Source organism: Penicillium cinerascens (assembly GCF_028974065.1).
Source record: "Penicillium cinerascens strain IBT 15544 chromosome Unknown contig_9_segment0_segment0, whole genome shotgun sequence".
NCBI lineage: Eukaryota > Fungi > Ascomycota > Eurotiomycetes > Eurotiales > Aspergillaceae > Penicillium > Penicillium cinerascens.
The window spans coordinates 1,900,395-1,928,227 of NW_026695296.1; the positions used below are offsets into that span (position 1 = coordinate 1,900,395).

The 27,833-nt window shown below is 52.1% G+C and overlaps 13 protein-coding genes across 13 annotated transcripts; 8 read left to right on the plus strand and 5 right to left on the minus strand.

The window, feature by feature from the left end:
• Window positions 1–310: 310 nt before the first annotated feature.
• Window positions 311–2,215, plus strand: N7498_007551 (metallophosphoesterase family protein; the record flags this gene model as incomplete). The annotated part of the gene is made up of 2 exons (XM_058454613.1): window positions 311–492; window positions 544–2,215. The coding sequence occupies exons 1-2, from the start codon at window positions 323–325 to the stop codon at window positions 2,213–2,215; spliced, it is 1,842 nt and encodes a 613-aa protein (XP_058306862.1). The 5' UTR covers window positions 311–322.
• A 175-nt stretch (window positions 2,216–2,390) lies between these two features.
• N7498_007552 (enoyl-[acyl-carrier-protein] reductase) lies at window positions 2,391–3,700 on the minus strand (the record flags this gene model as incomplete). The annotated part of the gene is made up of 2 exons (XM_058454614.1): window positions 2,391–3,435; window positions 3,489–3,700. 2 exons carry the CDS (start codon window positions 3,698–3,700, stop codon window positions 2,391–2,393), a joined length of 1,257 nt encoding a protein of 418 aa, XP_058306863.1.
• An 868-nt stretch (window positions 3,701–4,568) lies between these two features.
• N7498_007553 (glutamyl-tRNA(Gln) amidotransferase subunit HER2) lies at window positions 4,569–6,219 on the plus strand (the record flags this gene model as incomplete). Its single annotated transcript, XM_058454615.1, has 3 exons — window positions 4,569–4,713; window positions 4,774–5,098; window positions 5,163–6,219. The coding sequence occupies exons 1-3, from the start codon at window positions 4,578–4,580 to the stop codon at window positions 6,217–6,219; spliced, it is 1,518 nt and encodes a 505-aa protein (XP_058306864.1). The 5' UTR covers window positions 4,569–4,577.
• Window positions 6,220–6,508: 289 nt separating this feature from the next.
• N7498_007554 (SPRY domain-containing protein) lies at window positions 6,509–8,350 on the minus strand (the record flags this gene model as incomplete). Its single annotated transcript, XM_058454616.1, has 1 exon — window positions 6,509–8,350. One exon carries the CDS (start codon window positions 8,348–8,350, stop codon window positions 6,509–6,511), a length of 1,842 nt encoding a protein of 613 aa, XP_058306865.1.
• Window positions 8,351–9,001: 651 nt separating this feature from the next.
• N7498_007555 (snoRNA-binding rRNA-processing protein ENP1) lies at window positions 9,002–10,818 on the plus strand (the record flags this gene model as incomplete). The annotated part of the gene is made up of 3 exons (XM_058454617.1): window positions 9,002–9,388; window positions 9,446–9,699; window positions 9,753–10,818. Coding segments are annotated over 3 exons (1,512 nt in total), but the record flags the coding sequence as incomplete, so codon positions are not given.
• Window positions 10,819–11,000: 182 nt separating this feature from the next.
• On the minus strand, window positions 11,001–11,612 carry N7498_007556 (uncharacterized protein; the record flags this gene model as incomplete). Its single annotated transcript, XM_058454618.1, has 1 exon — window positions 11,001–11,612. One exon carries the CDS (start codon window positions 11,610–11,612, stop codon window positions 11,001–11,003), a length of 612 nt encoding a protein of 203 aa, XP_058306867.1.
• A 1,632-nt stretch (window positions 11,613–13,244) lies between these two features.
• N7498_007557 (uncharacterized protein) lies at window positions 13,245–13,729 on the plus strand (the record flags this gene model as incomplete). Its single annotated transcript, XM_058454619.1, has 2 exons — window positions 13,245–13,424; window positions 13,493–13,729. The coding sequence occupies 2 exons, from the start codon at window positions 13,245–13,247 to the stop codon at window positions 13,727–13,729; spliced, it is 417 nt and encodes a 138-aa protein (XP_058306868.1).
• A 749-nt stretch (window positions 13,730–14,478) lies between these two features.
• N7498_007558 (uncharacterized protein) lies at window positions 14,479–14,676 on the minus strand (the record flags this gene model as incomplete). Its single annotated transcript, XM_058454620.1, has 1 exon — window positions 14,479–14,676. The coding sequence occupies one exon, from the start codon at window positions 14,674–14,676 to the stop codon at window positions 14,479–14,481; it is 198 nt and encodes a 65-aa protein (XP_058306869.1).
• A 2,781-nt stretch (window positions 14,677–17,457) lies between these two features.
• On the plus strand, window positions 17,458–18,757 carry hacA (transcription factor HAC1; the record flags this gene model as incomplete). The annotated part of the gene is made up of 2 exons (XM_058454621.1): window positions 17,458–17,654; window positions 17,707–18,757. 2 exons carry the CDS (start codon window positions 17,458–17,460, stop codon window positions 18,755–18,757), a joined length of 1,248 nt encoding a protein of 415 aa, XP_058306870.1.
• Window positions 18,758–19,157: 400 nt separating this feature from the next.
• Window positions 19,158–19,885, plus strand: N7498_007560 (putative SNF7 family protein Fti1/Did2; the record flags this gene model as incomplete). Its single annotated transcript, XM_058454622.1, has 2 exons — window positions 19,158–19,202; window positions 19,295–19,885. The coding sequence occupies 2 exons, from the start codon at window positions 19,158–19,160 to the stop codon at window positions 19,883–19,885; spliced, it is 636 nt and encodes a 211-aa protein (XP_058306871.1).
• A 1,251-nt stretch (window positions 19,886–21,136) lies between these two features.
• On the plus strand, window positions 21,137–22,513 carry N7498_007561 (uncharacterized protein; the record flags this gene model as incomplete). Its single annotated transcript, XM_058454623.1, has 1 exon — window positions 21,137–22,513. One exon carries the CDS (start codon window positions 21,137–21,139, stop codon window positions 22,511–22,513), a length of 1,377 nt encoding a protein of 458 aa, XP_058306872.1.
• A 1,207-nt stretch (window positions 22,514–23,720) lies between these two features.
• Window positions 23,721–24,953, minus strand: N7498_007562 (uncharacterized protein; the record flags this gene model as incomplete). The annotated part of the gene is made up of 3 exons (XM_058454624.1): window positions 23,721–24,030; window positions 24,093–24,661; window positions 24,828–24,953. 3 exons carry the CDS (start codon window positions 24,951–24,953, stop codon window positions 23,721–23,723), a joined length of 1,005 nt encoding a protein of 334 aa, XP_058306873.1.
• A 305-nt stretch (window positions 24,954–25,258) lies between these two features.
• Window positions 25,259–27,723, plus strand: N7498_007563 (Zn(II)2Cys6 transcription factor; the record flags this gene model as incomplete). The annotated part of the gene is made up of 7 exons (XM_058454625.1): window positions 25,259–25,437; window positions 25,486–25,968; window positions 26,016–26,540; window positions 26,591–26,729; window positions 26,779–26,855; window positions 26,909–26,982; window positions 27,032–27,723. 7 exons carry the CDS (start codon window positions 25,259–25,261, stop codon window positions 27,721–27,723), a joined length of 2,169 nt encoding a protein of 722 aa, XP_058306874.1.
• Window positions 27,724–27,833: the final 110 nt, after the last annotated feature.

The following is a 27,833-nucleotide window of genomic DNA, read 5'->3' on the forward strand; positions in this document are numbered from 1 at the left end:
GAAAAGAAACAATTGACAGGTCCGCAAGGTTCAAGGAAACCGCAGAGGCGATTGAAGACCAGAAGGACAAAGGTTGGGAAACGGGAAGATCGCGCTTGAATCTTTGAGATGCAAATCCGAAGATGTTGGGCGCTGACTCAGCAGCTCACCGGCAGCTGCTTCCGTAACCATACAAGAGCTTCCCCAAGTTACTCAACTTGGTGCTGTACTTATTCTCTATTTTCTATTTCTTCTCTCTGTCACTGCTTCACGAGATCTACTTCTATCATAAGTTAGAGTGCCAGGTCACTTCATGACTTGATATCCAAGGGGGTCAAGGATCATGTTGCTTTCGGTGTTGCCCTGGATCTTCTCCCCCTTCCCGTCGGCGCTCGCCGCTCAGCCCTCCGCGCCCGCTCCCATCTCCGCTTCCCTACGAGAGCTCGAGTTCGGGCAACTGAATTTCCTCCACACTACCGATACCCATGGCTGGCTAGCCGGCCATCTACAGGAGTACGTTCCGGAGGTTCTCGGTTGTAAGCTCTAGACTGATGCGCGTTGCAGACCATCCTACTCGGCGGACTGGGGGGACTATGTGTCGTTCGCGACGCGCATGCGGGAGAAGGTAGAGGCTCAGGGCCAAGACTTGCTGGTCGTAGACACCGGAGATCGCGTCGAAGGCAACGGTCTCTACGACTCCTCCGCGCCCAAAGGCGTCTACCTCTCGGAGATCCTCCGACATCAACATATCGATGTGATCACATCGGGAAACCATGAACTATACAAACAGAACACGTCCGAAGCCGAGTTCCTGACCACGGTTCCTAATTTCCGCGGCAAATACCTTGCATCTAATATCGATATCACTCATCCCGAGACTAACGAACTAGTTCCGCTCGCGCCGCGATTCAAGAAGTTCACCACCAAGCAGCAGGGCATCCGTATCGTAGCGTTCGGCTTCCTCTTTGACTTTACCGGCAACTATAATAATACCGTGGTGCAACCGGTGGAGAAAACGATCAAGGAGGACTGGTTCCAGGAGGCCATCCGGGACAAAGATGTCGATCTGTTCCTAGTCGCCGGCCATGTCCCGGCCCATTCGCCGGAATATCGGGCAATCTTTGAAGAGATTCGAGGAATCCGCTGGGACACTCCGATCCAGTTCTTTGGTGGGCACCAGCATATTCGCGACTATGCGAAATACGACTCAAAGGCCTTCGCTCTTGCCAGCGGGCGATTCATGGAGACGATCGGTTTCATGTCGATCGATGGTCTCTCCACCAGCGATCGGCCAAGTACCACATCGGGCCCCGTCTTTAAGCGCCGATACATCGATAACAATCTTTACTCTTTCTACCACCACACTGGATTGGATGAAGAGTCCTTCCCAACTGAAAAAGGCCGCAACGTTTCCCAGCTCATTACTGAATCCCGAAGTGCTCTTCGCCTGGACCGGGTCCATGGCTGCGCCCCGCGAACCCTTTGGATGTCCCGGGTGCCATACCCACACAAAGACAGTGTCTTCACCTGGCTGCAGACCCAGGTGCTGCCTGATTCTCTCAAAGATGAATCTCGCGGTGAGGTCCCTTCAGTGGCCATTCTGAATACGGGGGCCATCCGATTCGACATTTTCCAGGGCCAGTTTACGCAGGATACCATATGGACCATCTCACCGTTCACCAATAGTTTCCGCTACGTCAAGGACGTTCCGTACGAAAAGGTGCAACTGATCATGGAGGTCCTCAACAAACAGACTAAGATCTTAGATACGTTCGAGTCAGGCTCATCCCTCCCCCCTTTGCCGCGTCCTGAAAATCTGGCGCGCATGGAAGATTTCATTGTTGAAGAAGAAGAAGAATCCCTGGATACACCAATCTATGATATGGCTGCGTTGCATCAGGCTCCGATCTCGACCAACAGACAGGATAACAAGATTGTGCCGGGGTATACGACCAAGGATGATGCGGGTACGGATGGAGATGACACCCTCCACTCGCCTATCTCCTTTTACCAAGTGCCAAACTGCATCCAAGCGTTGCTGTCGGCCAACACCTCGGGTGTGCCAGAGACGGTCGACCTAATCTACATTGAATTTATTCAGCCGCACTTGGCGTTGGCTGCCAAATTTGCGGGGCTCGATGTCGATTTCTTCCAGGATAGCGATGTGTACATGTCATCTACGACAATGACGGACCTGCTTTTAGCGTGGGTGAAGAAGCACTGGAAGTGTGAATGATCCACTTATGTATAGAGTTTTTCTTATGACCTCGAGATGTAACGTCCATCAAAGTCTCAGTTCACTAACTTACGCTTTTCTTCTTTGGGATTTGCCGTCATTGGCAACATGGTAGTCATAACACTCCTTTGTAGAATTAACCACCTGAAAATATGGTATGGTACATCGAGCTTTTCTACTCGTCGCCGCCCGTGAAGGTGAAAACACCTTTTCCACTGCGGTAGCCACCCAGAGTGCCCTGCACGTTCTCGGCCAGCTGGGGACCCTCGGACTTCCAGTTCCACTCGACGTTGTCGACGGGGATGTCCTTGAACCGGCCCGTGCGGATCAGTTGGAGCACATCCTTGATGGTGTTCTCCTTGAGCTGCGGGTTCTTGTCGCCCCATCTGCTGACCCAGAACCCGTCAAACACGAGGTTCTTGAAGATCAACAGGCCCGAGGGTAACGCCACCGGCTGCTTCGACATGGCTCCATAGGTCACCATGTGCGAGTCCGGAGACAAGGTCTTCGCCAGAGCCGTGGCATTCTTTCCACCGACGCAGTTCAAGGCCAGACGAATGGGCTCCCTGCCCTGGCGAGTAACCTCCTTGACCATATCTCGGAAGCTGCCGGTCAACATCTCCTCCTCGGTCACCACGACGGTGGCACCCAGCTCTTTCAGCTCCTGCTTGAGCGCCTCCGTCTCCTCGGGTGTCTTGCGCTGGCGGACAACATTGAGCGTCTTGATACCCCACTCACGGCCTAACTGGATAGCAGCGCGTCCGACACCACTGTTAGCGCCGTTCTGGATCATCCACTCCTCGCCAGCACGCATCCAGTCCCAGTCACAGAAGTCACGAATCATCCGATACGCGGTAACTGGGTTGACACTGACGGTGCCGATCTGCAGCGGGGTCAAGCCCTCCTTGTTCTCGATACGGATAAGCTGTGACTCGTCCAGCTGAGCATGCGTCCTCCATGTGCCCAGGCCCGTCCGCTTCATAATGACCCAATCACCCTTGGACAGGTTCTTGACGCCCGCGCCCGTTGAAATGACTTCGAACGCACCCTCGTTACCACCGACAGCCGATGGCTCAACTGTTCCCAGCGAAGTCTCAAACGGAGGTTTGCTGGGGTATACGCCTTGGATCTGGTTGACATCGGCTGGGTTCATTGGCGCGGCGAGAAGGCGAAGGTTCACTTGGGTGCCATGCGGAGCCGAGATCGAGTGCTTGTGAAGGCTGGGGAGGAGTCAGTTCCATGACCAGGGAGCTTTGTAGGGAGCTAATCATACTTGAGAACATCCTTAGGCTCGCCGTATTTCGAGTAGACCAACGCCTTGGCCTGTGTGTAGCCGTACATGGAGATGCACCTTCGGCCGTCGATGGAGATTGTGGAGCTGGCACATTGAGCTTTGCCGGAGACCGCGGGGAAGGGCGCAGCTCGAGCTGCGCCGGAGTGGCGAGCACCGTTGATTGCAGCTCTTAGAATACCACGCGACAGCATATTGAGTATAGGTGGAGGGTGGTGTAGGAAGAAAAAACGGCGGAAGGGAGTCGAGCGTGAATGACGTCTTTTCGGCGATTTGGCCCGGGCCGAAGGAAGCCTTCTGGCTATTTCTTGTCCCGGCCTTGAAGTCTACCCCAAGGTATGAAAGTTCTCCTCTGATGTTATTATCTTTCTACGGCTCTCTCTTAACACAATACTCAAACAATCGGCCTTTCGCTATATTGTGGTCCAACTTTGCAGCCTGTTGATAAAGCTCGGCTTCAAGCTTTTGAGGTCCACTTTGTCAAGCAGCCGACCCGCCGGGTGTTGTGTTGCATCTTAGGATTCGTTATTATTCTGACGAAGAGCCTCACTGGCCCTATAGATGAGGACGTAGTGCTCCCTTATACAGAGTTTATCTCCTAAATATCAGTGTCTTTCCCAAGGATGTTTATTAGAAACTCTCAAACTCCCCGCAGTCCATTTCTAACAGCTTAGCAGATTGAGGATTGCTTCAAGAATTCGGCTCAAACCTAGGATAAGGGGACAAACAACGGGTTGTTTGTTTCGGGATTGTTTTGACCGGGCCCGTTCCAATTCTTTCGATCCCGCATGTTATGGCGATGTGATGAATGGTCCCTGTATGCGAGTCTCAATCCATACTATGCTCTATATCGAAACAATCAGTTGAAAGGAGCTTTCAATATACGCTCTTCTGTTACATACTCAGATCTACCCAATTACCCATGGGATCGGGGATTATGCAATGGCTCCAAGAATTGCACAACGTTCTCATAGTTCAATGCAGGGCCGGAAGCACGGACCATCGGGATCCCAGGTTATCGGTTTCCACCCGCGCTCAACGCTCTCAAGCCTTCACGATTCTCGACCCTAAATGTCCCTTCTACGTGAAGCGGAAAAATGCATCGCTAACCAACAATCACACGGCCTCAATGCTTTCATAACATCACTGCCCCGCGCGGGACGGTGGTTGGACCGCGTGAAGGAAGCAGACCGGCGCCGCGAGCAAGGTGTGTCCGCGAATCTCAATCTATTAACCCCCACGGCTAACAGATGATTTACCGAAACAGGAACTCCAAAATCTCCCGTGGATGGCCGTCTGATCTCCATCAAAGACAACATCTGCACGCGTGACCTTCCGACGACCTGTGCCTCGGGCATTCTGAGCAAGTTCACCAGCCCGTTCAATGCGACTGTGATTGATCAATTAGAGGATGCCGGGGCTGTTGTGGCTGGAAAGGCCAACCTGGATGAATTTGGAATGGGGTCACATTCTACCAACTCGCGCTTTGGGCCCGTGAAGAACTTGCGACGTGATGCCAGCGGACAAGATCTCTCCGCCGGTGGTAGCTCCGGGGGGAGTGCGGTGGCGGTGGCAGCGGATCAATGCTATGCGTGAGTACCGAAAATATATCATGAGGATTAAGAGTCACCATTGACTGAAGTTGCATTGCCGCAGTGCACTTGGGACAGACACCGGAGGCTCTGTCCGACTTCCTGCCGCATACACGGGGACCGTGGGATTCAAACCGTCCTACGGATTAATATCGCGATGGGGGGTGGTCGCTTACGCCAATTCTTTGGACACGGTTGGGATTCTAGGGAAGAAAACCTCCAGTGTCCAGGATATCTTCCGTATTCTAAACCAGCATGACCCGCGTGACCCGACCAGTCTCTCTGCCTTTACGAGGTCCCGGATTCTGTCCCAACTCCAGTCACCACGACTCGCCTCTCGGTTGACATCAAAACCTCTCCGAATTGGAGTTCCGATAGAATACAACATCTCCGAACTTGCCCCGTCGGTTCGCCGTGCCTGGCTACTATCCCTGGTGCATTTGCAGGAGCAAGGACATACCATTCACCCCGTTTCCCTACCAGCCACCAAGCATGCACTATCAGCATACTATGTTATCGCCCCTGCCGAAGCCTCCTCGAACCTGGCCAAATACGACGGCGTGCGGTACGGAACTCGCGCCGAGGGGCCGGACAGTGACGGACAGCCAGACGGCTATCTCTATGCTAACACGCGCGGAAGCGGGTTTGGCGAAGAGGTGAAGCGACGCATTCTGCTAGGCACGTTCAGCTTGAGTGCCGATGCCATGGACAACTATTTCATTCAGGCACAGTGTGTTCGACGACTGGTCCAGCGAGACTTCAACACCGTGTTCGCTGCCGAGCATCCATTGGCTGCAACGCAGGACACAGGTCGCCTCGAAGCGGAGCAGGTTGATATTCTTGTGTGCCCTACTGCACCGTCGTCACCGCCACGACTGTCCGACGTGACCGTGGCCAGTGGTTCATCACCGTTGGATGCCTACGTCAACGATGTCTTTACGGTTCCTGCCAGTTTGGCAGGCCTGCCAGCTCTCTCTGTCCCGGTGACCTCCGAGTCTTCAGAAAATTCGGGCGCTGGTGAGCTTGCTGGTATCCAAGTCGTGGGCCAGTATGGGGATGACGAGCTGGTGATGAAGGTTGGAGAGCTATTGGAGGGCAAAAGATTTGAGAGCAGCCTATAGCATGCCGATCCTGGCCTAGCCATGTTCCATTTTTGTATAACTACACAGTACAATGATACCATCTACCCTGTACATCAATTCATTTCATTATCATTCATACCTCAAACCGGGCCGCGTATCCCTACAGCGCTTCACTACTTCGGAAATAAGAACAAGTACGTGCTTCAAGATTCATTAAAATTTTTGGTATCAATACAGTGTGATAAAAAGACACCCCGAACGCCTTGCCAGTCCTTGGAGCGATTGTCACTCGCCCTATTACATAGAGCAAGCTGGCCCTTTTAGATGTTCAAGTCATCTCAACATCTTCATCAGCCCCGGCAACCGAGGCTTCCACCGCAGGGTTCGGAGTCCCAGCGGTCCCAATACTCATGGTATCCTCCAACGCTGGATTTCCTGCAGCAGCGTCTCCCGTGGCAGCCGGTGTTGGTTGGTTGCTATTCGCAGCAGATTCAGAGGCCCCAGGGGCTGAAACAGCCGAGTCCAGCGCAGCACCGACACCTCCCTTGAGCACCTCCGAACCCCCAACTGCACCGGAAGCAGTGCCATCCACCTCCCCGCTGTTGTTGCCAATCACGTCGCCGTCAACACCACCCCAAGTGAACATGGCCTCAACCTCATCCACAATGTCGGCGACCACGTCCTCGACGATCTGATCATTGAATCGGTCACCGATTGGCCGAATCGGCTCACCGGTCTCAGTGCTATCGGGTGGACCAACCCACCACGGACCTTCAAAGCGGCATTCGACTGCGCCGCCACCGTAGCAGCTCACGGCTGGGTAGTAACCAATCATGCCGTCGTCGGCGTTTTCGCGCTCGCCAATACCAAGGTTATTTGTGCCGTTGGCGAGGCGACTAGCCGGCGGAAGGAAAGCATAGAGTTCTTTGAAGGGGGTGCCCATCTTAACACCATTCTTAAAGATAGTGATGCTAGATCCAGGAAGTGTGCGCAAAGACGCATCTTCGCTGTTTAGCGGAGAAGGAGGACCGAATGTCGGAGTTTCTTTCAAGTTGAAAGCGTAGTCGCGGAGATGTTTAGTAGAGAAAACGTTGGACTGTTGCCAGCAAAAGTCGGACTTGTAGTGGAAAGGAATGCGATCTCGGATGATGTTGGCAGCAATGGGAGTCCGAGACGCAGGATCTGAACCGTCGCCATCCACAGCGGGGTCATAGGTGCCCTCAACAATCTTCTTGTGGAGGGACAGGGGCGGAAGGGTAATAAGCATGCCAATGACATCGCCTTCGTTGATGGCTTCACCCTTTGGAAAAAAGAACTCACACCTCATACGATTGACGACTTCGCCATTAACATCGCGGATGCCATACCCGTAGCAATCGACACCGACGTTGACATCGAGATCGGCTTCACGGCGTGCGAATCCAAGTCTGACATGGCCACGGGATGGAGCACTGGAGTTATTCTGTGGAGCATCTTGGGCACTGTTGACCACACCACTGATAACTCGTGCCTCGTAATAGTATGAGCCCTCTCGAGCGCAGACGTTTGCGCGTGCCGTGTGCCATGCATCGCTAGTAGTCACAGCCGTGGCATCCTGGGAAAAGGATATGGCCGCAGGGGAGTCTTCAAAGCTGAAACGGGCATGATAGGGTCTCACATCAGTTTGTCGGTACTTAATATGCGGAAATCCCGGGTCGGCTATAGCGTAGGAATATCGGAACCCATTTTTATTGGTGAGTTTATCAACCACCTCATAGAAATCCCAGCTTTGACCCAACACGCTAGAGGTCTTGCTAGTGACCTGATTCAATTGGCGAGCCTGGGGAGGAAACTTGTCCGAGTGATGGGGTTCGGCGAGCAGTAACGGGCGAAGAATAGACAGCTCGGAGCTAGGACGAGCGGTGCTTGCAGCGGTTGCGCGCTTCTTCGGAGGAGGTGCGCTTTCAGTATCTAAGCCTTTGGCTTCACGCTTCTTGCGACTATCACGCTTATTCCGCTTTGCACGGGCGCTGTCTCCCTGCGCCGAAAGATTACTTGCCGGTGCTGGGGAGGATCGCGAATTCAAATCTGATAATGCGCCGTTGAGGAGGGGCCCATTGCCGGGAGGAAGGATGGGGGAGTTGATGCTGGAAGATGGTGCGGATGACCCGGGGGCCTGGCCGGATGCCATGGTGAAGTCGTGAATGCTAGCAGGTTGGTAGAAAGAAATAAAGAGATGGAGCCCAGGAGCTTCTTGAAAATGTCGTTATCGAAGACTGATTCTGACGGAAGGCAGGTGCCTACAAGCTCTCCGTTAGCCATTGAATGGGAGTCGCAGACAATCATTGACCAGCCTTCGAGGCTTCCAAGGAGTACCCGGCTCAACATGATGTCGAGGAATTAAGGACTGAAACTTACCACCCTCAAATCATGCACGCGCAATCAATCGCTTAAGGACGGAGCTATTTCAAGAGGCACGAAAGTGCACGATCGTGCACGATCGAAAGTGCTATGAGATTCTCCGAAAATCTTCAGCTGAGATTCGCACTCATCTGCTCATATTCAAGCTTCAAAAGCAGAAGCCACACCAGCAGAGAAGACAATCAGCACTGCGTCCGTCTTGTGAGAGCACGCGGTCCTGGAGAAAGCGAGGCGTCGCGCGGCAGAAAATCATCGGCCATGGCGGTGAACTCGAGAGGGCGGTGCAGATCGACGGTCTCCGCCCGGCAGAAAAAAAATACTGATTAGATCACATGATCCCAAAATTTACACACAACTGCTTGACGGTTCGCGGTGCACATCTCCGAGCAGACCAACAGGTTTCCTTTCTACTTGATTTTGGATTAACTGGGCAGAGGATAATCTCACCATGCCCAAGGCTACCAGCTCCCGCGCCGCCGCGGCACGCAGACACAACCCTCTTGCAGAGGATATCAGTGCCGTGGGGCACCTTCGGACACAGAGCAGCAAGAAAGGCAAGCACCAGTCGGAAGATGATGAGGGTGAAAATGGACAGCGCTATGTTGATGCGAAGATGTCGCGCAACATCCTGCAGATGGGTCAAGAATTAGCAGAGGAGGATGCCGCCGAACAAAAGCTTGCTATGGGTACCGCGGAGCCCAAGTCGAATGCTGCTTTCGAATTCGATACCCGTTTCGAGGAGGAGCCGCTGTCAGACGATGAGAAATTTGAGAATGATGACTGGGTTGACGAGGAAGTTGAGGAAGTTGTAAGCCATCATCAGATCTACGTGGCTGCTTATGGAAAAATCCTAACGTGATTGCAGGAGATTGATCCCAATGACCTCGATATGTTCAACAAATTTATCCCCGGTGGCCACGAGGAGGATCCTATTTTCGGCTCACGAGACCCTTCAGCCCAGGGTCAAACGACGAACCTTGCGGATTTGATTTTGGAGAAGATCGCTGAGCATGAAGCCAGACAGGCTGGCCAACATGTCGACCCCGCGCGCATCCAAGGTGGCGGGCTCGCGGAGGACGCCGTTCAGATCCCAGCCAAGGCCGTGGAGGTATATGAGAAGTATGTGACAACTATTGGGTTTTTGGAAGAATTGCGCTAACTTGCAACTACAGGGTTGGCATGATCCTTTCACGCTACAAGTCCGGCCCGCTTCCCAAGCCGTTCAAGATCCTTCCGTCAGTCCCTAACTGGCCGACCCTTCTCGACATTACGCAGCCCGAGCGATGGACCGCCAACGCCGTCTACGCTGGTACTCGAATTTTCATCTCGTCGAAGCCTCATGTGGCCCAGGAGTTTATTGCGACCGTGCTGTTGGACCGCGTGCGCGAGGAGATTCACGAGACGAAGAAGCTCAATGTTCACACCTACAACTCGTTGCGCAAGGCCCTTTACAAGCCTGCATGCTTCTTCAAGGGACTGCTTTTCCCTCTTGTTTCCAGCGGCACCTGCACCCTGCGCGAGGCACACATCGTCTCCTCGGTGATTGCTCGTGTGTCTATACCGGTGCTGCACTCTGCTGCGGCGCTGCTCCGCATGTGTGATCTATCGGCGGAGATGTCGAGCCGCTCTTACGAGAGTACGGGTGCCGTCAACATGTTCATCCGAGTCTTCCTAGAGAAGAAGTATGCTCTGCCGTACAAGGTGATTGACGCTCTGGTCTTCCACTTCCTGCGCTTCCGTGCCGCCGATCCTTCCGAGGATACCTCGATGGGCAATGGCCCCTCCGGTAGCACCAAGGCCTACAGGTTGCCCGTTCTGTGGCACCAGTCTCTGCTGGTGTTTGCCCAGCGATACCGCAACGACATCACCGAGGACCAGCGTGAGGCACTTTTGGATCTGCTTCTGGTCCGCGGACACAAGGACATTGGACCCGAAGTCAGACGTGAACTGCTTGCCGGTCGTGGCCGGGGAGTGGTGGTCCCGGACCCCGAAAGGCAGAATGCCCTCGATGCCGGTGATGACACGATGGACATGGACATGTAAAGATCTCTTTGAGCTTTTCTTCCCTTTTGTCACGAAATCTCCCTGCATATACCACCTACGACCTGGTCACGAGCACGTACTTGATGGATGGCGTTTATTGTGTTACTTGTGCATATAATTCCCCTGGTGTCGGAACTAGTGGAGTCGATAGATACCACAGAGTCTATGGACCAAAAAGCAAAATCATTATGAATATCTCTTTCTCCAGTAAAACACTTCCCTTACTCCTGATAGAGAAGCAAAAGATATAACTGCTCTACACCGAGATGTGCTTGCTTTCATTAGTTCGTAATATATTGACATTTTGTGAATTTGTACATTATGTCGTGTCCAACATGCTCAATGCATAAATACGCCAATCGGCACGAGAGATTCGCTTAGAACAGCGCAGCCACGGCAATGGCAGCCGCAGCCCCCAACGGAACAGCAGTAGCTCTGGGCTTATGGCCAGCAGCGGCATCAGTAGAGCTAGCGCCGGTTGCAGAAGCATCAGAGGAACCGGTGGTGGTAGCAGCGACAGTCAGCTTGTCATAAGTGACGGACTTCTCAGGGTAGCTGATAGTAGTGGTGGTCTGGGTGGACGTGGTCACGTCGTCCGAGGAGACAGTGACATCCATGGTAAAGGTGCACGCAGCCGACTCGGTGGAGTGAGTGAAAGAGCACTGAACATCCTCGCCGATGAGGCCAGTGTAGCCTCCGAGCTCAGCAGTCAGGGCCTTGGAGTAGCTGAGAGTGTTTTCACCGGCAACCATAGTGAAAGGGTGGTCGATGCTGCAGTCAGACTTGGGAGCGTCGCTCATACAACCGACCCTGTAGGTGGTCCCAGCCGCATCAGAACCAAGGACCGTGCCGGCCAAGCTGGAATAGGAGGTGAAGCTGACGCTGAGACCAGAGACGGTCGAGGTGGCAGCGAAGTATTCGATGACCGTGGTGCTCTCAGCAGCAGCCACGGCCGCGAGAACAGGAACCAAAAGAGCCGAGAAATGCATAGTGAAGTACGAAGTGAAGACAAGATACTCGGCGAGGTCTGAGAGATCGGCAGGGATTTGATTAATAAAAGAATATCGACTCCTAAAATGAAACCTGGTCCAGCTCCATAAAAAAAAGCCTACGCAAGGAGATCGACCCCCCCAACAACCTAAACTTTTTAAGCGCAGACGCCCGATGCTACCTGCTTAGCCTCGCTTAATTTAGATCCAGTGTGGGCTTTGGGCAACCAGCCAAGTCGAGCTAGTCACGACACGAACTGGGTTGATTGCCTGCACAGAAGACGCTACCTTTTGAGCATGTGTCACTGACTCCTATTTAGCGCTTAGCTGCCATTGGCGATATCTGCGTCTCCTCCATTTTCTTTCCTGCTTCAATCCTGAAGAATAATTGCAGGCGTGTGGCGGGTAAGTCGGCATTCGTGATTCGATCGCAGTTCGTATTGTGGATAACGTGGGCCAAAAAATGTTTCAGGTACGGAAACTTCCGCAAGGCCAATCAGGGGCAGACCCGAGTTGGCCCTCAAAAATTAGTCTACCATCCTCCACAGGGGAAAAGCAGATACTGTGAGTGGGCTTAAATAAATATCTTCCTATGTACCTCTTTAAACAACTTTCTAGAAATCATTGTATTCCTTTTCCAAGGGATATTTTTGGTTTTTGGATGTCGGATGTCTCTTGAAATTTGTCGAACTAATAATCTATCCTTGAAAATAGCCCACCGGGGTATGTTGACTTTTCCTGGGGCTGAGAACAGATGACCCACCGGGCTGACGATCTATGAGTTTACCCTTGGATATGACGCTGTTGGAATCTACTGAACTAGCGCAAGCATTATGCTCTCTGTTAAATCACAAGACTCTGTTATTTTAAGTTCGTATGCCTCTCTCACGAAGGACTATACTTGATACAAAACTTGGAAGCTCATTGTGCATGAAGCAATGGAGCCATGGAAATGATATCACACCCAGTCTATGCCCTCCATTGCGCTCGTGTCGTGCACATCCCGATCGGCTCCATTCTTCATCGCGATTGATGGCGGGTAATCTTGCAGCTGTAGCTCTTGGTTTGGCGTCATCTGACTATTGTTACATTCTGCCCTATACAAGGCCAGTTTGCCCATGGTTATGAAGCCAGAAAGCATTATGATATATACATGCTTGAACTGTGGTGATTATAGTTAGCACCCTGAAACAATCGATTATCCAGGATACCTTACCGAAAGGAGATCGTGAAGGAGGTAGAAGACGCGTTCCTCTTCCACGGTCCCAGCTATCTTCTTACCGTCATGTAGCCTTGAACGAAGACGTAGGCTGTAGAAACAAAACCAGGGGCCTATGACTATCAAAGTAAGGCTCTTCTCAATCAAAGGTGACTAGCCGAGACTAGTCCAGGTTTCAGAGCGTAGTGAAGCGAAAGCAAGAAGTTTCGTTACTTCCTACCTAACGTCGTTTTCACTGAGCAACAGGAACATTCTCTCACTTCTCAAAGAACATTTTACGTATAAAATAAGAGAAACTTCCCACATCAACCCACGTTCTTTTCTTCTTCCTCATACCCTCAACCCTTATGAACCCACCATTCCCATCTTCTTCTTACTCTTTTTATCTCCAAAACGCCTCCAACATCGAGACAATGTCTTCCTCTCCCGCCAAGTCGACTCTCAAGTCGGCCTCGAAGGCGGACTCAAAGTCCAGCCTCCAGACAAACCTTCAAGAGACCGGTAAAACAGTTGATGATGCCATCAAAGTCCTGAAGCCCGCCGAGCTCAGAATCCTCTTGATCGGGCAGCTCTACACCGACCAGGCGATCAGGGTAAGAACCCTATTCACGAATATACCATAGTCGATATTGTTCAGTCAATACTGACATGCCATCTCTAGGTCGACTACGCAAAGCTAGCTAGCAAGCTCGGCTACACCCCCGGCAGAGCCCGTACCGTCTGGAACAATGCCCGCCGCAAGCTCACCGACTCCCTTGACGCCATCGAGGGTGCTTCCCCTTCCCCTAATAAGATACGCCGCGCTGGCCGCAAGAAGGCCAAGACCCCTACCCCCTCTGATGAGGAAGAGAAGGTTGCTGTGGACGACGATGAGGCCGAGGATGACAACTCCGATTAGATTTCCTAGGAAATCTCTACTGCCCTTAGGTCTTCCCCACCAGCCAAGCTGATGCGGGGCAAGTATCCTTCCGTAAGGCTTCTAAGAGTAGTTGGTGGAAGCTTCATGTTCAGATATGCGTTCACAGCGGAAGAGGATGATGGACAGAAATGGGGTTTGCCATCGAGTTGTGAATTCGGGGACGATGAGGAGATATGAATGGAATGCATGACATCTAAACAACTAGCTCTAAGCCTTGTAGACGGGCCTTGTAGACGGGCCTTGTAGACGGGCCTTGTAGACGGGCCTTGTAGACGGGCCTTGTAGACGTACCGGTTGGAGCTCTACAGCTCAAACGGTGTTGGTTATGAATTACACCAACACCGCTGCCGCTTCCAATGCCCCGCTTAAGGGAATACCCACGTGGGTAAACGGGGCGGGTCCGGGCCGTTTCCATTCCTCGGCGGTTGTTGGTTGAACCCGCGGGTTGATAAACAATACAAAAATAAAGGAGTACCTGTTTTCCTTTGTATTTTTATGATACCCGGGTAGTCTCGAAACATGTGTGTCATAACACACAAAACCTACCCCTTGGACTTCAATGACTATGACAGCGGGATGGGCGTAAATGGTAATCGAGTCCGGGTTTAGGCACTCATAGCGTCCTCTTTATCTGCTTCATAGCTACCTCCATCTCTGGCACGCGTCAGTAAACCAGGTTGCGAAAAATAGCACTTTCCTGGGCGAGGTCGTAGACGTCAGGATCGGAATTAAACGGTCCATTGCCGGGGACGTCGCGGCTCGCAGTTGGGCGCTGGCAGCTGCCAGCCAGTCATCTGGCCCTGGGCCGGCTCCAAGACCGGCCACTCGACTTCTTTCCACGTCACTGCAGAGAGGACACCTTCGCGGCCCATTGGGACTACTGGGGCTAGTCGAGCCACCCATAAGCCTTCATCATGAGTATGCATTCTGCTATCTAGAGAGCTCATTATACACCGCAAATGCGCAAATGCGAAGTAAATATCCTGTCTCATTACATCACTTCACTAACTTTAGCCCCCAATTAGTCCGAACCCATATGTTTCGCAGTGCTTCACGACCTTTCTCTTCCTTGTACATCAGAAGCGCTCGTACCGCGCGGCATTTTCATCGGGTCATAACAGATTTCATTACCCACGATGCGAGAGGGAGTTTGGTTTCCAGGAAGGTGCCCGTTATCGTTGGTAATCCGGGACAAGCTTATGTTTTGATTGATCCAGGGGTTGGTAGTGCACTCCGTGCTGCCAGTCCCTCTACATCAACTTCTGCAGCTTATGCTGAGGACCGTTGTAAACTTAAATTCTTTCACGATTCTCAGCACTTTGGGTCTGGTAAGTTGCTATAGTGCGAGGGTTTTATAGCTGAGGCTAATAGTTTGTGTTCAATACTAGGATCATCAACTTATCCCCGCCTCTACGCCCCAAGCCAAATTCCCCGCCAAACAGAGTCAAATACAAGCCCTGCAACTTTGTTCTTGAGCGGAAAGATGCACGAGATAGTTCTAGATGGAACTCTTGATGGTATAATCCAGTCACCAATCCTTCCTCTTACGGAAACTGATTAGAATTTCTATTTAGCAAATTTTGCTGAGAATGCAAGCGTTACTGGACGGAATCTCAAAAGTGTACTCCGTCAGCTGAAGGATATGTGACGCCAAGGTAGATTTTCTGCAGCCGCCATTTGATATGGTATTTGGTACCTTCTGAAGGAAGAAGCCGTTGATTTTTAAGAACATATCAGCGGCCAGTAAGGCGCTTGTTCCCGTCCTGAAAGGCAAGGTTTTTCATTATTTTTTGAGCAAGTCGAAAAACATCTTCCCCCTTTGCATAGTGTTTCATGTTCATTGGTGAATGGACTGCAGACTCCAGCATGCTTGGCTGGAACGGAACGGCATTGGGGACGACAGACCTCGCATGAAGTCGCTGGACTTGAGAGACCGTCAAAAATCGAAGCGTTTTTGTAGCCATCATGGAAAGAGCAATTACGCAAGAGGAGGAGTTTCAAAACATTTTATGGCTTTTCCATAAGCACTCTGCCGTTAATCCCTCTTCGAATGAAGTAATTTTACGAGAATAAACGGTCCTGTTGACGATGCCGTATCACAATTAGGGCAAACTAAAAAGGAGGGATTGCCTGTGTCGGGGATAGCGTCGTGTACTTATCGAAGTAGCTTCTTTAGACGCTTGCAGGCTGCTTAGGCTGCGTTCAGAGAGTACATCAGAGCCCTCAGGCCAGGATTAGAGAGTGGATCAGACTGCTCGGCCCTTGCTCAGAGAGCATATCAACGAGCTTACATAATGATCATTGGTCCGGTCCGTGCGCTGGTCTCCTCAGAGACGAGCCCAGGTCTGCTCGGCGACTACAGGTACTGTACTGTAGATGCGTTGAAACTAATGCAGGGGGAAGTTCATATGTACGAATGAGAGGTTGCTTCCCACTGCATCGATGGGTCACCAATATGGCTATGATGCATGATACGTGGAATTAATGGCGCAGTCGACGCGGACTGCATAGCTCCGAGCACTCAGACACTTAAATATCAACCGACTTGACAGACCCGCTTAACAAAAGGTTAAATTAAAGAACGGACCTTTCGGAGGTCTAGTATTGGCGTGTAACAGGCCGAGATTATATTCTAGTGCGACATATGAATCCCACCATATCGAACGGATTCCGACGGGGTCAATGCTGAGACAACATCTTCAAGGTACTCCGTGCTCGTCACTGTGGGATTTTCCCTGGTTCTGGACGAGTGAAGTCGCAATAACCTGCAGCTTGACTGATCGTTGAAAAAAAGCATCCAAGAATAAAGTGATCTGCTCGTCATCTACGTAGAGGAGTCACTCCTTTTCTGTTGACGAGTCCTGGGAGAGGGACTGAGACGGATCCAGCCCCGCCGAGGGTTCCGCATCGTTCGACGCCATTCGGTGGGGTGAGGTGACTCCGCCAATGTGCATGCGAATAGGGGGCCTTTTCAGGAGTTGCATTCCAACCGTCCAACGGGGGCCGGATGGTCAGGGTGGCGATATGAGGGGGGACACATTCTCCGGACGGAGATGAAGGCGAACTCGAGCAGACTTCAGGAAGTGCGCAACACGGGCTCCACCTCGTTCCAGATACAGTCGCAAAACAGTATTCTGTAGAGACGGATACAATCGAATTTCTAGGACAAAGTCCGTAGTGACGAGGGTGGCAGTGTTACTCTTACTCCCAGCGAGGATGACACCCAACATCGGGAATTGGGGGCCTAGGGGGCCCCTGGGGGCCGGGGCCAGGAGCTATTCATAGTAGGGCCAAGTGGTGTACCAATACGGAGACCGACAGACGAGTGACAAGAGAGACAGGTGAGACTGGACCCGCGAACCGTGGAATCCAGGGGCGCAGGGGGCCCGCGCTGACGAGTGAAAGGTACCTCCGTTTACACGTTGTTAACTATGGAGCCAGAAGTACCCGGCCTCCTTTGTTCCCCCCCCACCGGCGGACCAGGGATGAAGTCGGCTGAGACCACGCTGGCCTCTACTTAAACAGTTGCCTTCGCCCGCTTTCAGCCCATCCTCACCCCAAGGAACAAGTGTCCTTCTCGCGCGCTGACTCACACCTTCCCCGGATCTTGGATCTCCGGTGCCTGTTCGTGATGACAACGTGGCCTTGACTGCTCTGCATAGAAAGTCACTTTCTCCCCTCGTTCAGACTGGCACCGGCCATCCACCATGACAGACACAATCAACCCCATGGAGTCATTATCAGTATCCCCGTCTCCCGAGCTCCACTTGACGGTATCCCCCGCGGACACATCACTGGACTCGCCGGAGCCGGAGGACATCCTGGAAGATGAGAAAAAGCCCGCGAAGAAGAGAAAGTCCTGGGGTCAGGAACTCCCAGTGCCCAAGACCAACCTCCCACCACGGTATGCTCCGCTCTTCTCCACTCCTTCGAGGAGCATCCGCTAATTCTTGCAGAAAACGTGCCAAGACAGATGATGAGAAGGAACAACGGCGGATCGAGCGCGTTCTACGGAACCGCGCTGCGGCTCAGACTTCCCGCGAGCGCAAGAGACTCGAGATGGAGAAGCTAGAGACCGAGAAGATCCGCATGGAACAACAAAACCAGTTCCTCATCCAGCGCCTGTCGCAGATGGAGGCCGAGAACAACCGCCTGTCCCAACAGGTGGCCCAGCTCTCCGCCGAGGTGCGCGGCTCTCGCAGCACCACCCCCAAGGCGGGCTCGCCCGTCATGGAATCCCCCACCCTCACGCCCACCCTGTTCAAGCAGGAAGGCGAAGACCTCCCGATGGAACGCATCCCCTTCCCTACTCCCTCCGCCACCGACTACTCCCCGACCCTCAAACCCTCCACTCTGGCTGAGGCCTCCGACGTGACACAACATCCTGCAGCGGTGTTGTGCGACCTGCAGTGTCCGTCGCCGGCCTCGAAGGAGCTGGAGGCGCCCTTCCTCTCTTCGACCTCGGATCGGGCATCGAACCTGACGCTGCAAATGATGTTGCAGCTCCTCTTTCTGACGATGACTTCCGCCGCCTATTCAACAGTAATTCACCCTCTGAGTCAAGTCCTTCATTCCCTGAAGACGGGTTTACCTTTGGCCCTCTCGACGGAGGAGATCTATCAGCATTTCCCTTTGATTCTTTGGTTGATTTCGACCCCGAGTCTGTCGCCCTCGAAGGTGCCGACTCGACCAGTCTTCCGGATGAGACTTCTCACTCGACTGCTAGCGTGCAGCCCAGCCTTGGCGCGTCCACTTCGCGATGCGACGGGCAGAGCATTGCAGCTAGCGGTTAGTGAGCGTTTCTCCGCGCAGACTCGGTCGGTCGACGCCCCGGAGGGCCGACCGAGTTGGGAGTCGTTGTTGACATTGGCTTGGGCAATCGATAGACTCGACCAGTCGCGACGGCACCGTCGGGCACTCACCATGAAGTCCAAATCCGGCCGGCGACGCAGTTACGGAAAGGTTCAACGGAGTAGTGGGAGTTCCTGGAGTTCTACTGTACACTAGTGATTTTTACCATTCAAAAAAAAAAATGACTGGCTCGTTTTTTTTTGATATCTACCGGAATGTTTTGTTCTTGCATTGTAGGCTTGTAGACCTTCCTTGTAGAGGTGGAAGCGGCGTTGAGTCCGGCCACCGCCGTGGCGAATATGAGCTGTTTGGGAATATCGCTGCCTAAGTCTTTAAAAACGAAGTCTCGCTAGAACGGAGACAGAAATGACTCCTATGGAGCCGCGTGGAATCGTGCGAGCGAAAATAGGGCGACGCTAAAGAATGCGCTGAATGCGGTGACGTTTGCCACGCGCTATCCTTCACTTCCCCTCTCGGCCCCGGTCTTCTCATCTTCCCCAGACTCTCTTCTTCCTCGTTTTTACAATATAAAGGCATTGCCTACACTACCGGCACCATGGTCCGCAAAGATCCCATCTTCGAAGCCCGCACCAATGTCAAGGTAAGTCTCATCCACCCCACCCCCGCATCGCACCGATTCCGCTTGCGCTCGCAAACATCACCCAGCCTCACCACTAACACCGCTCCATCCAGCTCCATTCCAATCGTCTAAAGAAAGAAGCCGCACGGGCCGAGGCAACCTTCAAATCTGAAAAGGCCAAAGCCGACAAGGCGATGAAAAACCGCGAGTTCCAAATCGCACGAATCCACGCGGCCTCAGCAGTGCGCGAGAAACGCCGCCAGGTGACCCTCAAATCAGAAGCCGCCCGAGCCGACGTAATCATCAACGAGCTCAAAGCCGCGCAGAGCACGCGCGACACATCCCGGACACTGGCGCTCGCTTCGCGGGGTCTGGACGCAGCCTCGAAGAGTGTCAACCTGGAGCACCTGGTATCGCACGCGAACAACTTCCTCGCCCGGTCCGAAGACTTTAAGATTGCGAGCAGTGCGATCGAGGACGTTGCGCAGGGAGTCTCGATGCAGGAGTACGGTGCGGAGGGAGAATCGGAGGTGGATCGGATGATGGAGCAGTTGGCAGACGATGCGGGAGTTGATATGCGCATGGCGCTGGAGTCTGGCAAGGCACCCGAGGAGATCCAGCAGCAGGCTGAGCCCGTCAAGCCGGATGCGGAGGCTGAGGACGGGCTTGGTGCGAGATTGCGGGCGTTACGGGCTGCCAACTGAGTTGACTGTCCTGATGACCGGTTCTCTTTCTCTCTAGATGATTTGTGCGTACATCCTCTCATGTAGAGGATTACGGGAGGTTCTGACGGTAGCAGGATCACGGTCTCAACTTACGATGTTATGGCATTTTGCGCGCTTGGGAGTGGTCTTGATTATTTCCCGGTTTTGCTGTCTTGGTAGGATATTGGCGTTGAAAGAAAGCTGTATATTCATATTCATACTATTCATACTCTATCCATCGATTTTCTACTCACTCAACATGACAAAGTCGACCGAAGAGATCTCAAGACAGTGGGTGCTGGCTCTGTTTAGCCCCCCGGCCCAAAGCGCGTAGAGGACATGCTATGGTCTTCTCCTGGAATACCATAGTACTATGTGTAAGTGGAATTTAGCAAGTGCTCCTCCTTCCAAAATCATCATCATTGGCCTTCAAGCCCAACTTGTAATGCGTTCTGAAAGGGCCGTCATTCTTATACTATAGCGGTATGAGAGAGCATATAAGAACAAAAAGCGACATGCCCAGGCTATCACACCCGAAAATGAAGGGCCAAAGAGTAGAAGGTCTAGTGAGAGCCAGTGGACGTCTTGGGAGGCACTTGAATAGTGCTTTTCCGGTGCACTTTCTTCTTTGGTGTCTTTCTAGCCCTGAGGGAATCTTTCCTTTCTCGATAGATTTCTAAACATCCAGAACTCTCTCAATATCTCTCTACACATCCTCCTAGACGAATCAAAAAGATATTCCACTATTTAAAAGGCAGCCTTTGTGAACTTCTACCCATAGTGACAGCTATTGCCGGTATTTCCCATAAGGACGTTTTAGTTTTATGCTAGCAATTCCACCCACGAGTCTTTACTAGGAAAGTATTGCACCATTAATTGCCCCAAGGAAAATCACAATTCAGAGTAGGTCTAAATGTCTATTTCCGGTTTCTTCAGTCGAGAAAATTTACATTTCGTTCCGAGGCAAAAGTAAGCGAGCACTAGCCGCAGAGGCACAAATCCAGAACGGGCTGGACTTCCGAGACCGTGGCGGTGGATAGGTAGGATCGGGCCCTGCATAGGCCAATAGGACGGGCCGTGTGATTTCCACCATACCCTAAACAGATTTTTTGAGGCTTGTACGACCACCAAAATAGGGCCCCCTAGTCCCTAGTTGGGGTCCCGCGATACCTTGGCGTCTGATGGCACTGGCAATAAAACCTGTGCCGCCGCCGTGGCTTGCTTTTTGCTGGAGAAAACTCAGGGCTCATCATGGCGCCCGCACGCTCGTTTCTGTACTTCTTGACGCTCGTTATCTACAGTTCACTCGTTCGCGCAGCTCCCTGGATCGTGACTGATTACTGGGAAGAAGAACTCATCACCAGTTATCCCTTTGATTATGATAATATTTATTCTTCTGCGGCCGTTACGCCCTACGTGACCACCGTCAACCAGGAAGTTCGACCGACCATCACTCCGCTGCCCGAGCCTGTATCTCAATACAGCTCCATCGACAGCGGATATTACAACGGCGATGTCACCATCGTCAATGAATTATACACCGCTACCATAGGCACGCCCGCCTACGACCTCGCCTACGGTGGTGCGGATAGCCTCTACGAGAGTACGATCTACGTGGTCAACCTCACCTACACCGCACCTACAGGCTGTTCTACACAATGGACCACTACAACCACCGCCACGGTGACTCCCCCCGACACCGTTGTCGGGGCATTGCTACCGCAGACCGCCACATCGACCTCTCTTTCCGTGGACAAGACATCCACTCTCTTCTCGCCTACCACATACACCTACCTTTACGTCTGGGTAGAACCCACTCAAATCCCCAACGCCAGCCTTGCCTGCCTAAGCGACCAATCCCGTCCCACAGGCCTATACGAAGGCTCAAAGTGCCAATACAAGAGTAGCGGCGAATGCGGCTATGACTACGGCGACGACGGCGACGACGGAGCCTGGTACAATGACCCGTGGTGGGGCATCTCCCCTCTGGCAATCATCCTCATCTGCATTCTCGGCTGGGTAGGCCTATTCTTCCTCCTGGGCGTTATCGAAGCCTGGTTCCGCTTCAGACGCCTCATGACGGGCTGGCAGACGCGGCGCGGCTTCCCCATTTCGTGGGCGTTCATGCTCATACCCGTTTCGCTGTTCTGTCTCTGCTGTTTCCGCAAGGGCTATCGCTCGCGCAATGCAGCGGATGCGGCGTTCTTGCAGCAGAAGTGGAGGGATACGAGTGCATGGACGAAGTTTAAGCTTTTCATCATCTGGGGCTTCCGTTTCAAGTATCCCGATGTGCTTGGACCTGCGCCGGCGCGTGTTAAGCAGAGCAAGAGGCCTGGGAAGGATGCTGGGCCGCCGTTGCTGAATGCTTCGCCGTCTCAGTCTGCTATGTGGGGGTCTCCGATGGCAGCAGGCGCTCGTGCTGGGCCGGAGATGGAACAGGGGCCGAGTCCTGTGCAGCATCCGACTCAGGTGCCTTTGGTTCCTGGGCCTCCTGCTGCTTCGTCTGGTGGTCGGGAGGAAGAAGTTAGCCGAAATGGGGCAGTTGGTCGAGGAGAAGCGAGTCAGGATGGATCAGTGAGCCCGGAAAGAGCAGCGAGTCAGGGTGAAGAGATTGGCCGGGCGCATTGATTCAATTCAGTCTTTGAGAAAAGGGAGATAGATGCTTTGTTTATAATATCGAGCGATATACATGCTCCACCCACGTTTCTTATGACTTATATACCTCATAGCTAGTTTTTCTAATCTTTAATGTGTTACATTATATGATTTCTTCTCGTGTCTTCCCTTATAATGGACAATCTAGATGAAGGATCCTTACCTAGAATATATACATTTTGACCATCGGTCGATTTCATAGCACTTTTATGCTTCCGACACGTTTCCTGGATTCCATTTTAGCAACTATATTCTCGACAACTGCCTTGATTTCAATCGAGACCCAAAAAATACCTTTGACATTTTTTACCCAAAAGAAATCGCACTTGACTTAACCAAAAAAAGAGGGGCAAAAAAGAAATATCTCAGGTTATTTGTAGGAATAGCCGAACGCGGGGGTCGAACCCGCAACCTTGAGATTAAGAGTCTCACGCTCTACCGATTGAGCTAGCCCGGCAGGGCTTGGTGAAAGCTCCAGACAAAAATGGAACTATAAACCAAAATTAAAAAAGGATGACTGGAGCTCCCCTTGACCAGCCGATAACCGAGTCTGACTCGTGCGACGATCCGGGGAAGCAGCTGTGTATAGCTTGAAATATTACGATCGTACCAGTGTCCAATTACCTACCGTCGCTGACTCCGTACCCGTCGGTTCTTAGGCATATAAAAGGCCTCCATTCCTAGTGGGAGCATACTTAAATATTATCTTTCCCTCTTCCTAGGCTAGCTTGTATCAACTTTTCTCCCCTTAGCGTGCCGACTAGGATCACGATGTCAAGTCATTCCAAAGCGATCGTTATAGGCGACGACCAGGAGTTGACAAACCTTGAGCTAGGTATCTCACGACCTCCGAGGGGCAATCGCGGTGATCACAGTTTCAAAGACTATAAACACGCCCGTCGCCGATACAACCCGAGCTTGTCTAGTTCTGCTACATTTGTGCTCTACCATTTCAGGGATGAAAGTGCTTGGATCCAACGTTGCCAATATTACTATGATTGAAACAACTCGCGCGTCGCGTAATATAATTCAGAAGCACAAAGTCTGCCCAGGTTCATCGAATTGAACGAACACAGAAAACAAAACGACCATTAGTGAAAATTCTTGATAAAATTGTAAGTCCATGTATACTCTACTATCGTTAAAGCACCGTCTGAAGTTCTCATTATAACGATGCCAACTAGAAACCAATAGAGAGTTCAAGACCGAAGATGTCTTCAAAAAGGGGGCGTCCGCCAGCCATGAGATCCGCCATCATTCTCTGATACGACGGCTTCCTATCGAATGGGATATCGTCGGGCTCAGTCAGGCGACTGAGATCATACTCCCCGCCTTTACCAGCTGCTTCAAGTGCCAAGTATCCAGGCGCATAGAATTCAATATCTTTCGTGAACTGTTCACGGTCGCAGGATATCGTTTGCGGAGCGGGTGGGCCGTTCGGTTCCGCCACTGATACTAGAATATCCACGATAGGTAGATCCATATCCATTCTATTTCCACCACTACGTTAGTATGAGGGGCTCAAAAAGGGAAAGCGCAAGGCGAAACGCACGGTTGGTTCTGATGTCCATGACCACCTGGTCTCTCACGTATCTCTTGCACACCTGCTCTCCCATGTAAAAAGACATCGTTTGCGAAATGATACATATTGAAAGGACGCAGGGGAACCGAGTCCTTAACGGTCCCATCACTGTTAAAATCGACGACTGCGAAACGACCGGTTTTTAAACCTTCCTCATCAACTATCAAAAAGTATCGTTCATGAGGACGATAGATTACCGTTCCAGTGCGTTCCATCAGGATACTTGGAGAGTAGGCATTCTCAAAGCAATACCAGGGAAGAAAATCTTCAACTGAGTAGGTACTGGTAGTTTCTGGGTTTAAGACCGCCGCCGTGGGGAGGACGTTATCGAAAGGGAGACAGTGCCCCGATTCAATATCGTAACGATAAAACAGAATCGCGAGTTTGACCCATCGCGCCCGGTTCACGGGATGCGACTCATCAACCGGTGCAATAGAAATGACATGCCTCGTTTCACAAGGCTGCTGAGTATCGGACACATGTTCTAACGCCTCAGGCGGGTAGTTAAGATCATTGCCAGAGGCGCGGTCTTGGAACGACTATCATAGCATCAATTTCCGTTCAATAAACGCTTGAAAATAATGGGGTTGGTCTAACATCACGAAAAATTTGCGACTCGGAAGCCCATTTTTTAACTAGGGCTCGGCGTTAGCGTAGTTCGTACTCCTTGTCGTCGTCGCTGGTATTGGCCTGGTCGCGTGGAACCCAGCTTTCTTCAACGAAGAGTAGCCAGCCTTTAACTTCTTCCCTGAGCTCGTCTTGAGATAGATCTGCTTTAGAATGATGTTTGATCTCGCGGGGAATGCCCCCGGGCCAGTAGACGGCTGACATTGAGGTGTTTGAGTGTTGGGTCCTCGATATGGAGAAAGAAGTAGTTTGGAGAATAGGAGTGGGTTATGTGAATAACGTATTCGGTAAGCGAGCCGGCCACCTCAAAACACCATAGTAAATGCGATATTTAAAAAACAACAACTATAAGTCTGTTCGGCTTTATCTTTTGTATCCTAATTACTTAGAGAATAATTAAAGCGGTGAGAAAAGCGGTGATATATTTATTAGCCTAAGCTTGTTTAGGTAATTTGGCCTAAGAGATCAGGCAGGGAGGGGAGGGGAATGGTAGGCTCGACAGCGCACCGATGGACGGACAGGGCAGCTCCACCGGCCCTTCAAAACAGCCGGCATGTCTGAACTGTCGTCGCAGCAAGATCCGCTGCAATCGACCGGCGGGCCATGCGCGGTGCGAGAAGTGTCGCCAGGCGGATGCCGACTGCATCGTGCCGAGCCACCATCTCGGGCGGCAGAAGGGGGTGAAGAAGTAAGTGTATTTGCCCTAAAATAGAGACGTGTAAGTTGACTTTGGTAGCAAGCGAAAAGGCCTCGAGAAGGCTATCCATCAGATCGAGCAGGCCATCAAGCGGCCAAAGGTCGATGCGTCGGGACCGGATGATGCACAAAAGGCCATTTCGGGCCTGCAGGAACTGCTCATTCGGTTCCAGGGGCAGCTTCAAAGTGAAGATGCTTTTGAGAGCCCTGATATGTCTCGCAATCTGCCACCTCCGTCTCGGGATACGAGTGCAGAGGAAAGTCTTGCTCTCGATGATGCGGAGAATCCTCTCCAGCTCCTTGCCAGAGCATCGGATCTTCAGTTGTCTCCCACAGGCGTGCGACATGTCCCAAAGTCTCCGCTTCCGTCGGTAGCGTCGTTGCCACAGGAGAGCAGTGAGCTTGAGCTGAGTGCAAAGTCATTCTTCGTTCCAACCAGAGCTCACCTGGATATTGGGACTGAATTGGACCCTATTGATTTGGGGCTTGTTACGTTTGACGAGGCAGAATCTTTGTTCTCTTTGTAAGTTCTTTGAACCCGCAACGACGAGGGTTACTAATGGCTTTCAGCTTTTACCAGAACCTTGCGCATACACGATGGGGCCTGGATCCCCTCGTGCACACGCCACGTTTTGTGCGCGCTCAGTCCGCTTTCCTATTTACCTCAATTATGGCTGTCGCAGCGCTCTTCTTGCCCTCTGCCGCTGCATTGTCGAATAGGCTATCAAGACATTGCAAGTGGCTTGCGAAGCGGGTGGTGACCCATCGCTATAGGTCAGTGGAAATAGTGCTCGCCTTCATGGTGAATGTCCCGTGGATGCCTCCCGGAGACCGACTAGGAGACGACGATACTTGCTCATATATAGCCATGGCACTCACCGTTGCCTTGGACCTGTCGTTGAACAAGATCGTCACGCCGTCTTCAAGTTTCGATTTAAGTCTCCTGAACCGTCTTCCTCGGGCCGACTGCATCGATGCGAAGAGAGCAATGCACATGGATGGGTTCGACGATGTTGACCCTCACTCGGAGTGGGGTCGTCGACTGCTTCGAAGACGAGAGAGAACTTGGATTGCGTTGTTCGTTGTTGAGAGAGGGTAAGCCTGGCCACCGTTGAAGTTAACTACTCTTTCTGACCAGGTTCCAGTGTTTGCCTTGCTCGAGGGCGAAATTATACTGTTCCCTCAACATCACTTATTGAGAATTGCGATACATGGCATCGGACAGACATTGCAGATCGGCGTGACGGGCCCATGAACTCGATGGCAGTCCTGCGAAGAGATCTGGCAAGTACCACCATTTGAAGTATAGATCTTCGTGCTAACGACCCTGAAGGATGATCTATTCAGAAAAGTCAAGTCGAGCTGTGATAGCTATCGGATCGTTGACACCGGATCTGAAGCTGCCCAAACGTATGTGACCGGAAGAGTTTATCTCACGTTTTACACAGCTGATTTTTTGATAGCATTAAGAAGACCATAGAAAGTTTCTACGAGCGCTGGTACGCAACGTGGGCATTAGCAATTGGCGAAGGTGGAGGTAGGTTCCAGTCTGAACAATCATATCTACAAAAGCTGACAGATTACAGCGCGTTCTCTTCCACCATATGTCGAGATTTTGGTGACGCACACTCAATTATCCACCTACGGCGGTGTCATCAATCACCCCACAGCGCCCCTCGAAGTAAAGCGCTTCTTCCGCGCAGCGGGACTATCTTCCGCCCTCAACGTTCTCCGAGCCGCCATTCAAGGCGAAGGCCGACTCAAATCCATGCCGAACAACACGGTCATCATGATCTCATTCGCGGCATGCTCAGCACTCAGTCTCAGCGTGACACCAGGCGACAGTCGGTCGAGTTTGGCTCCGAGTGTCCGAACTCTGATCGAAGAGACCGCAGGAGTCCTGGAACGAATTGGAGCCACCCCGAGTCACCGTGGCGGGGCGTCGGTGCTATATGGGAGATTCTTGCGCGAGTTGATTCGACGAGGACCCAATATGCCCAACACTCAGCTGCGACCTAATCGTCGGCCACTAGATATTCCAGATCCGGTGATACCACCCACCAGTCTGGGTGAGCAGGCGTTGGCAACATCGCAGGCTCTCCCTCCAGGAGATCTCTGGACCGAGCCGATGCAGTTCTCCTCCATGTCCGATAATCAAATTATCGATGCGGTCAATCGTGCCGGCAGTGCGTTTGGAGCATCGATCCCAGACGTTCCTTTCGACAATATGCTTAGTTGGGACTGGCTTGATTTTGCCAACCCCGATTTCAACTTTTAGAGCGTTGACCGGCTTTAACCTTCCATCAGGACTGCATGAGTGACTCTGGGGCAGGAACTAGGGACAGCCAAGACGGTCTTTTACCAGGAATGGGTGGCCCACCGTTCAGC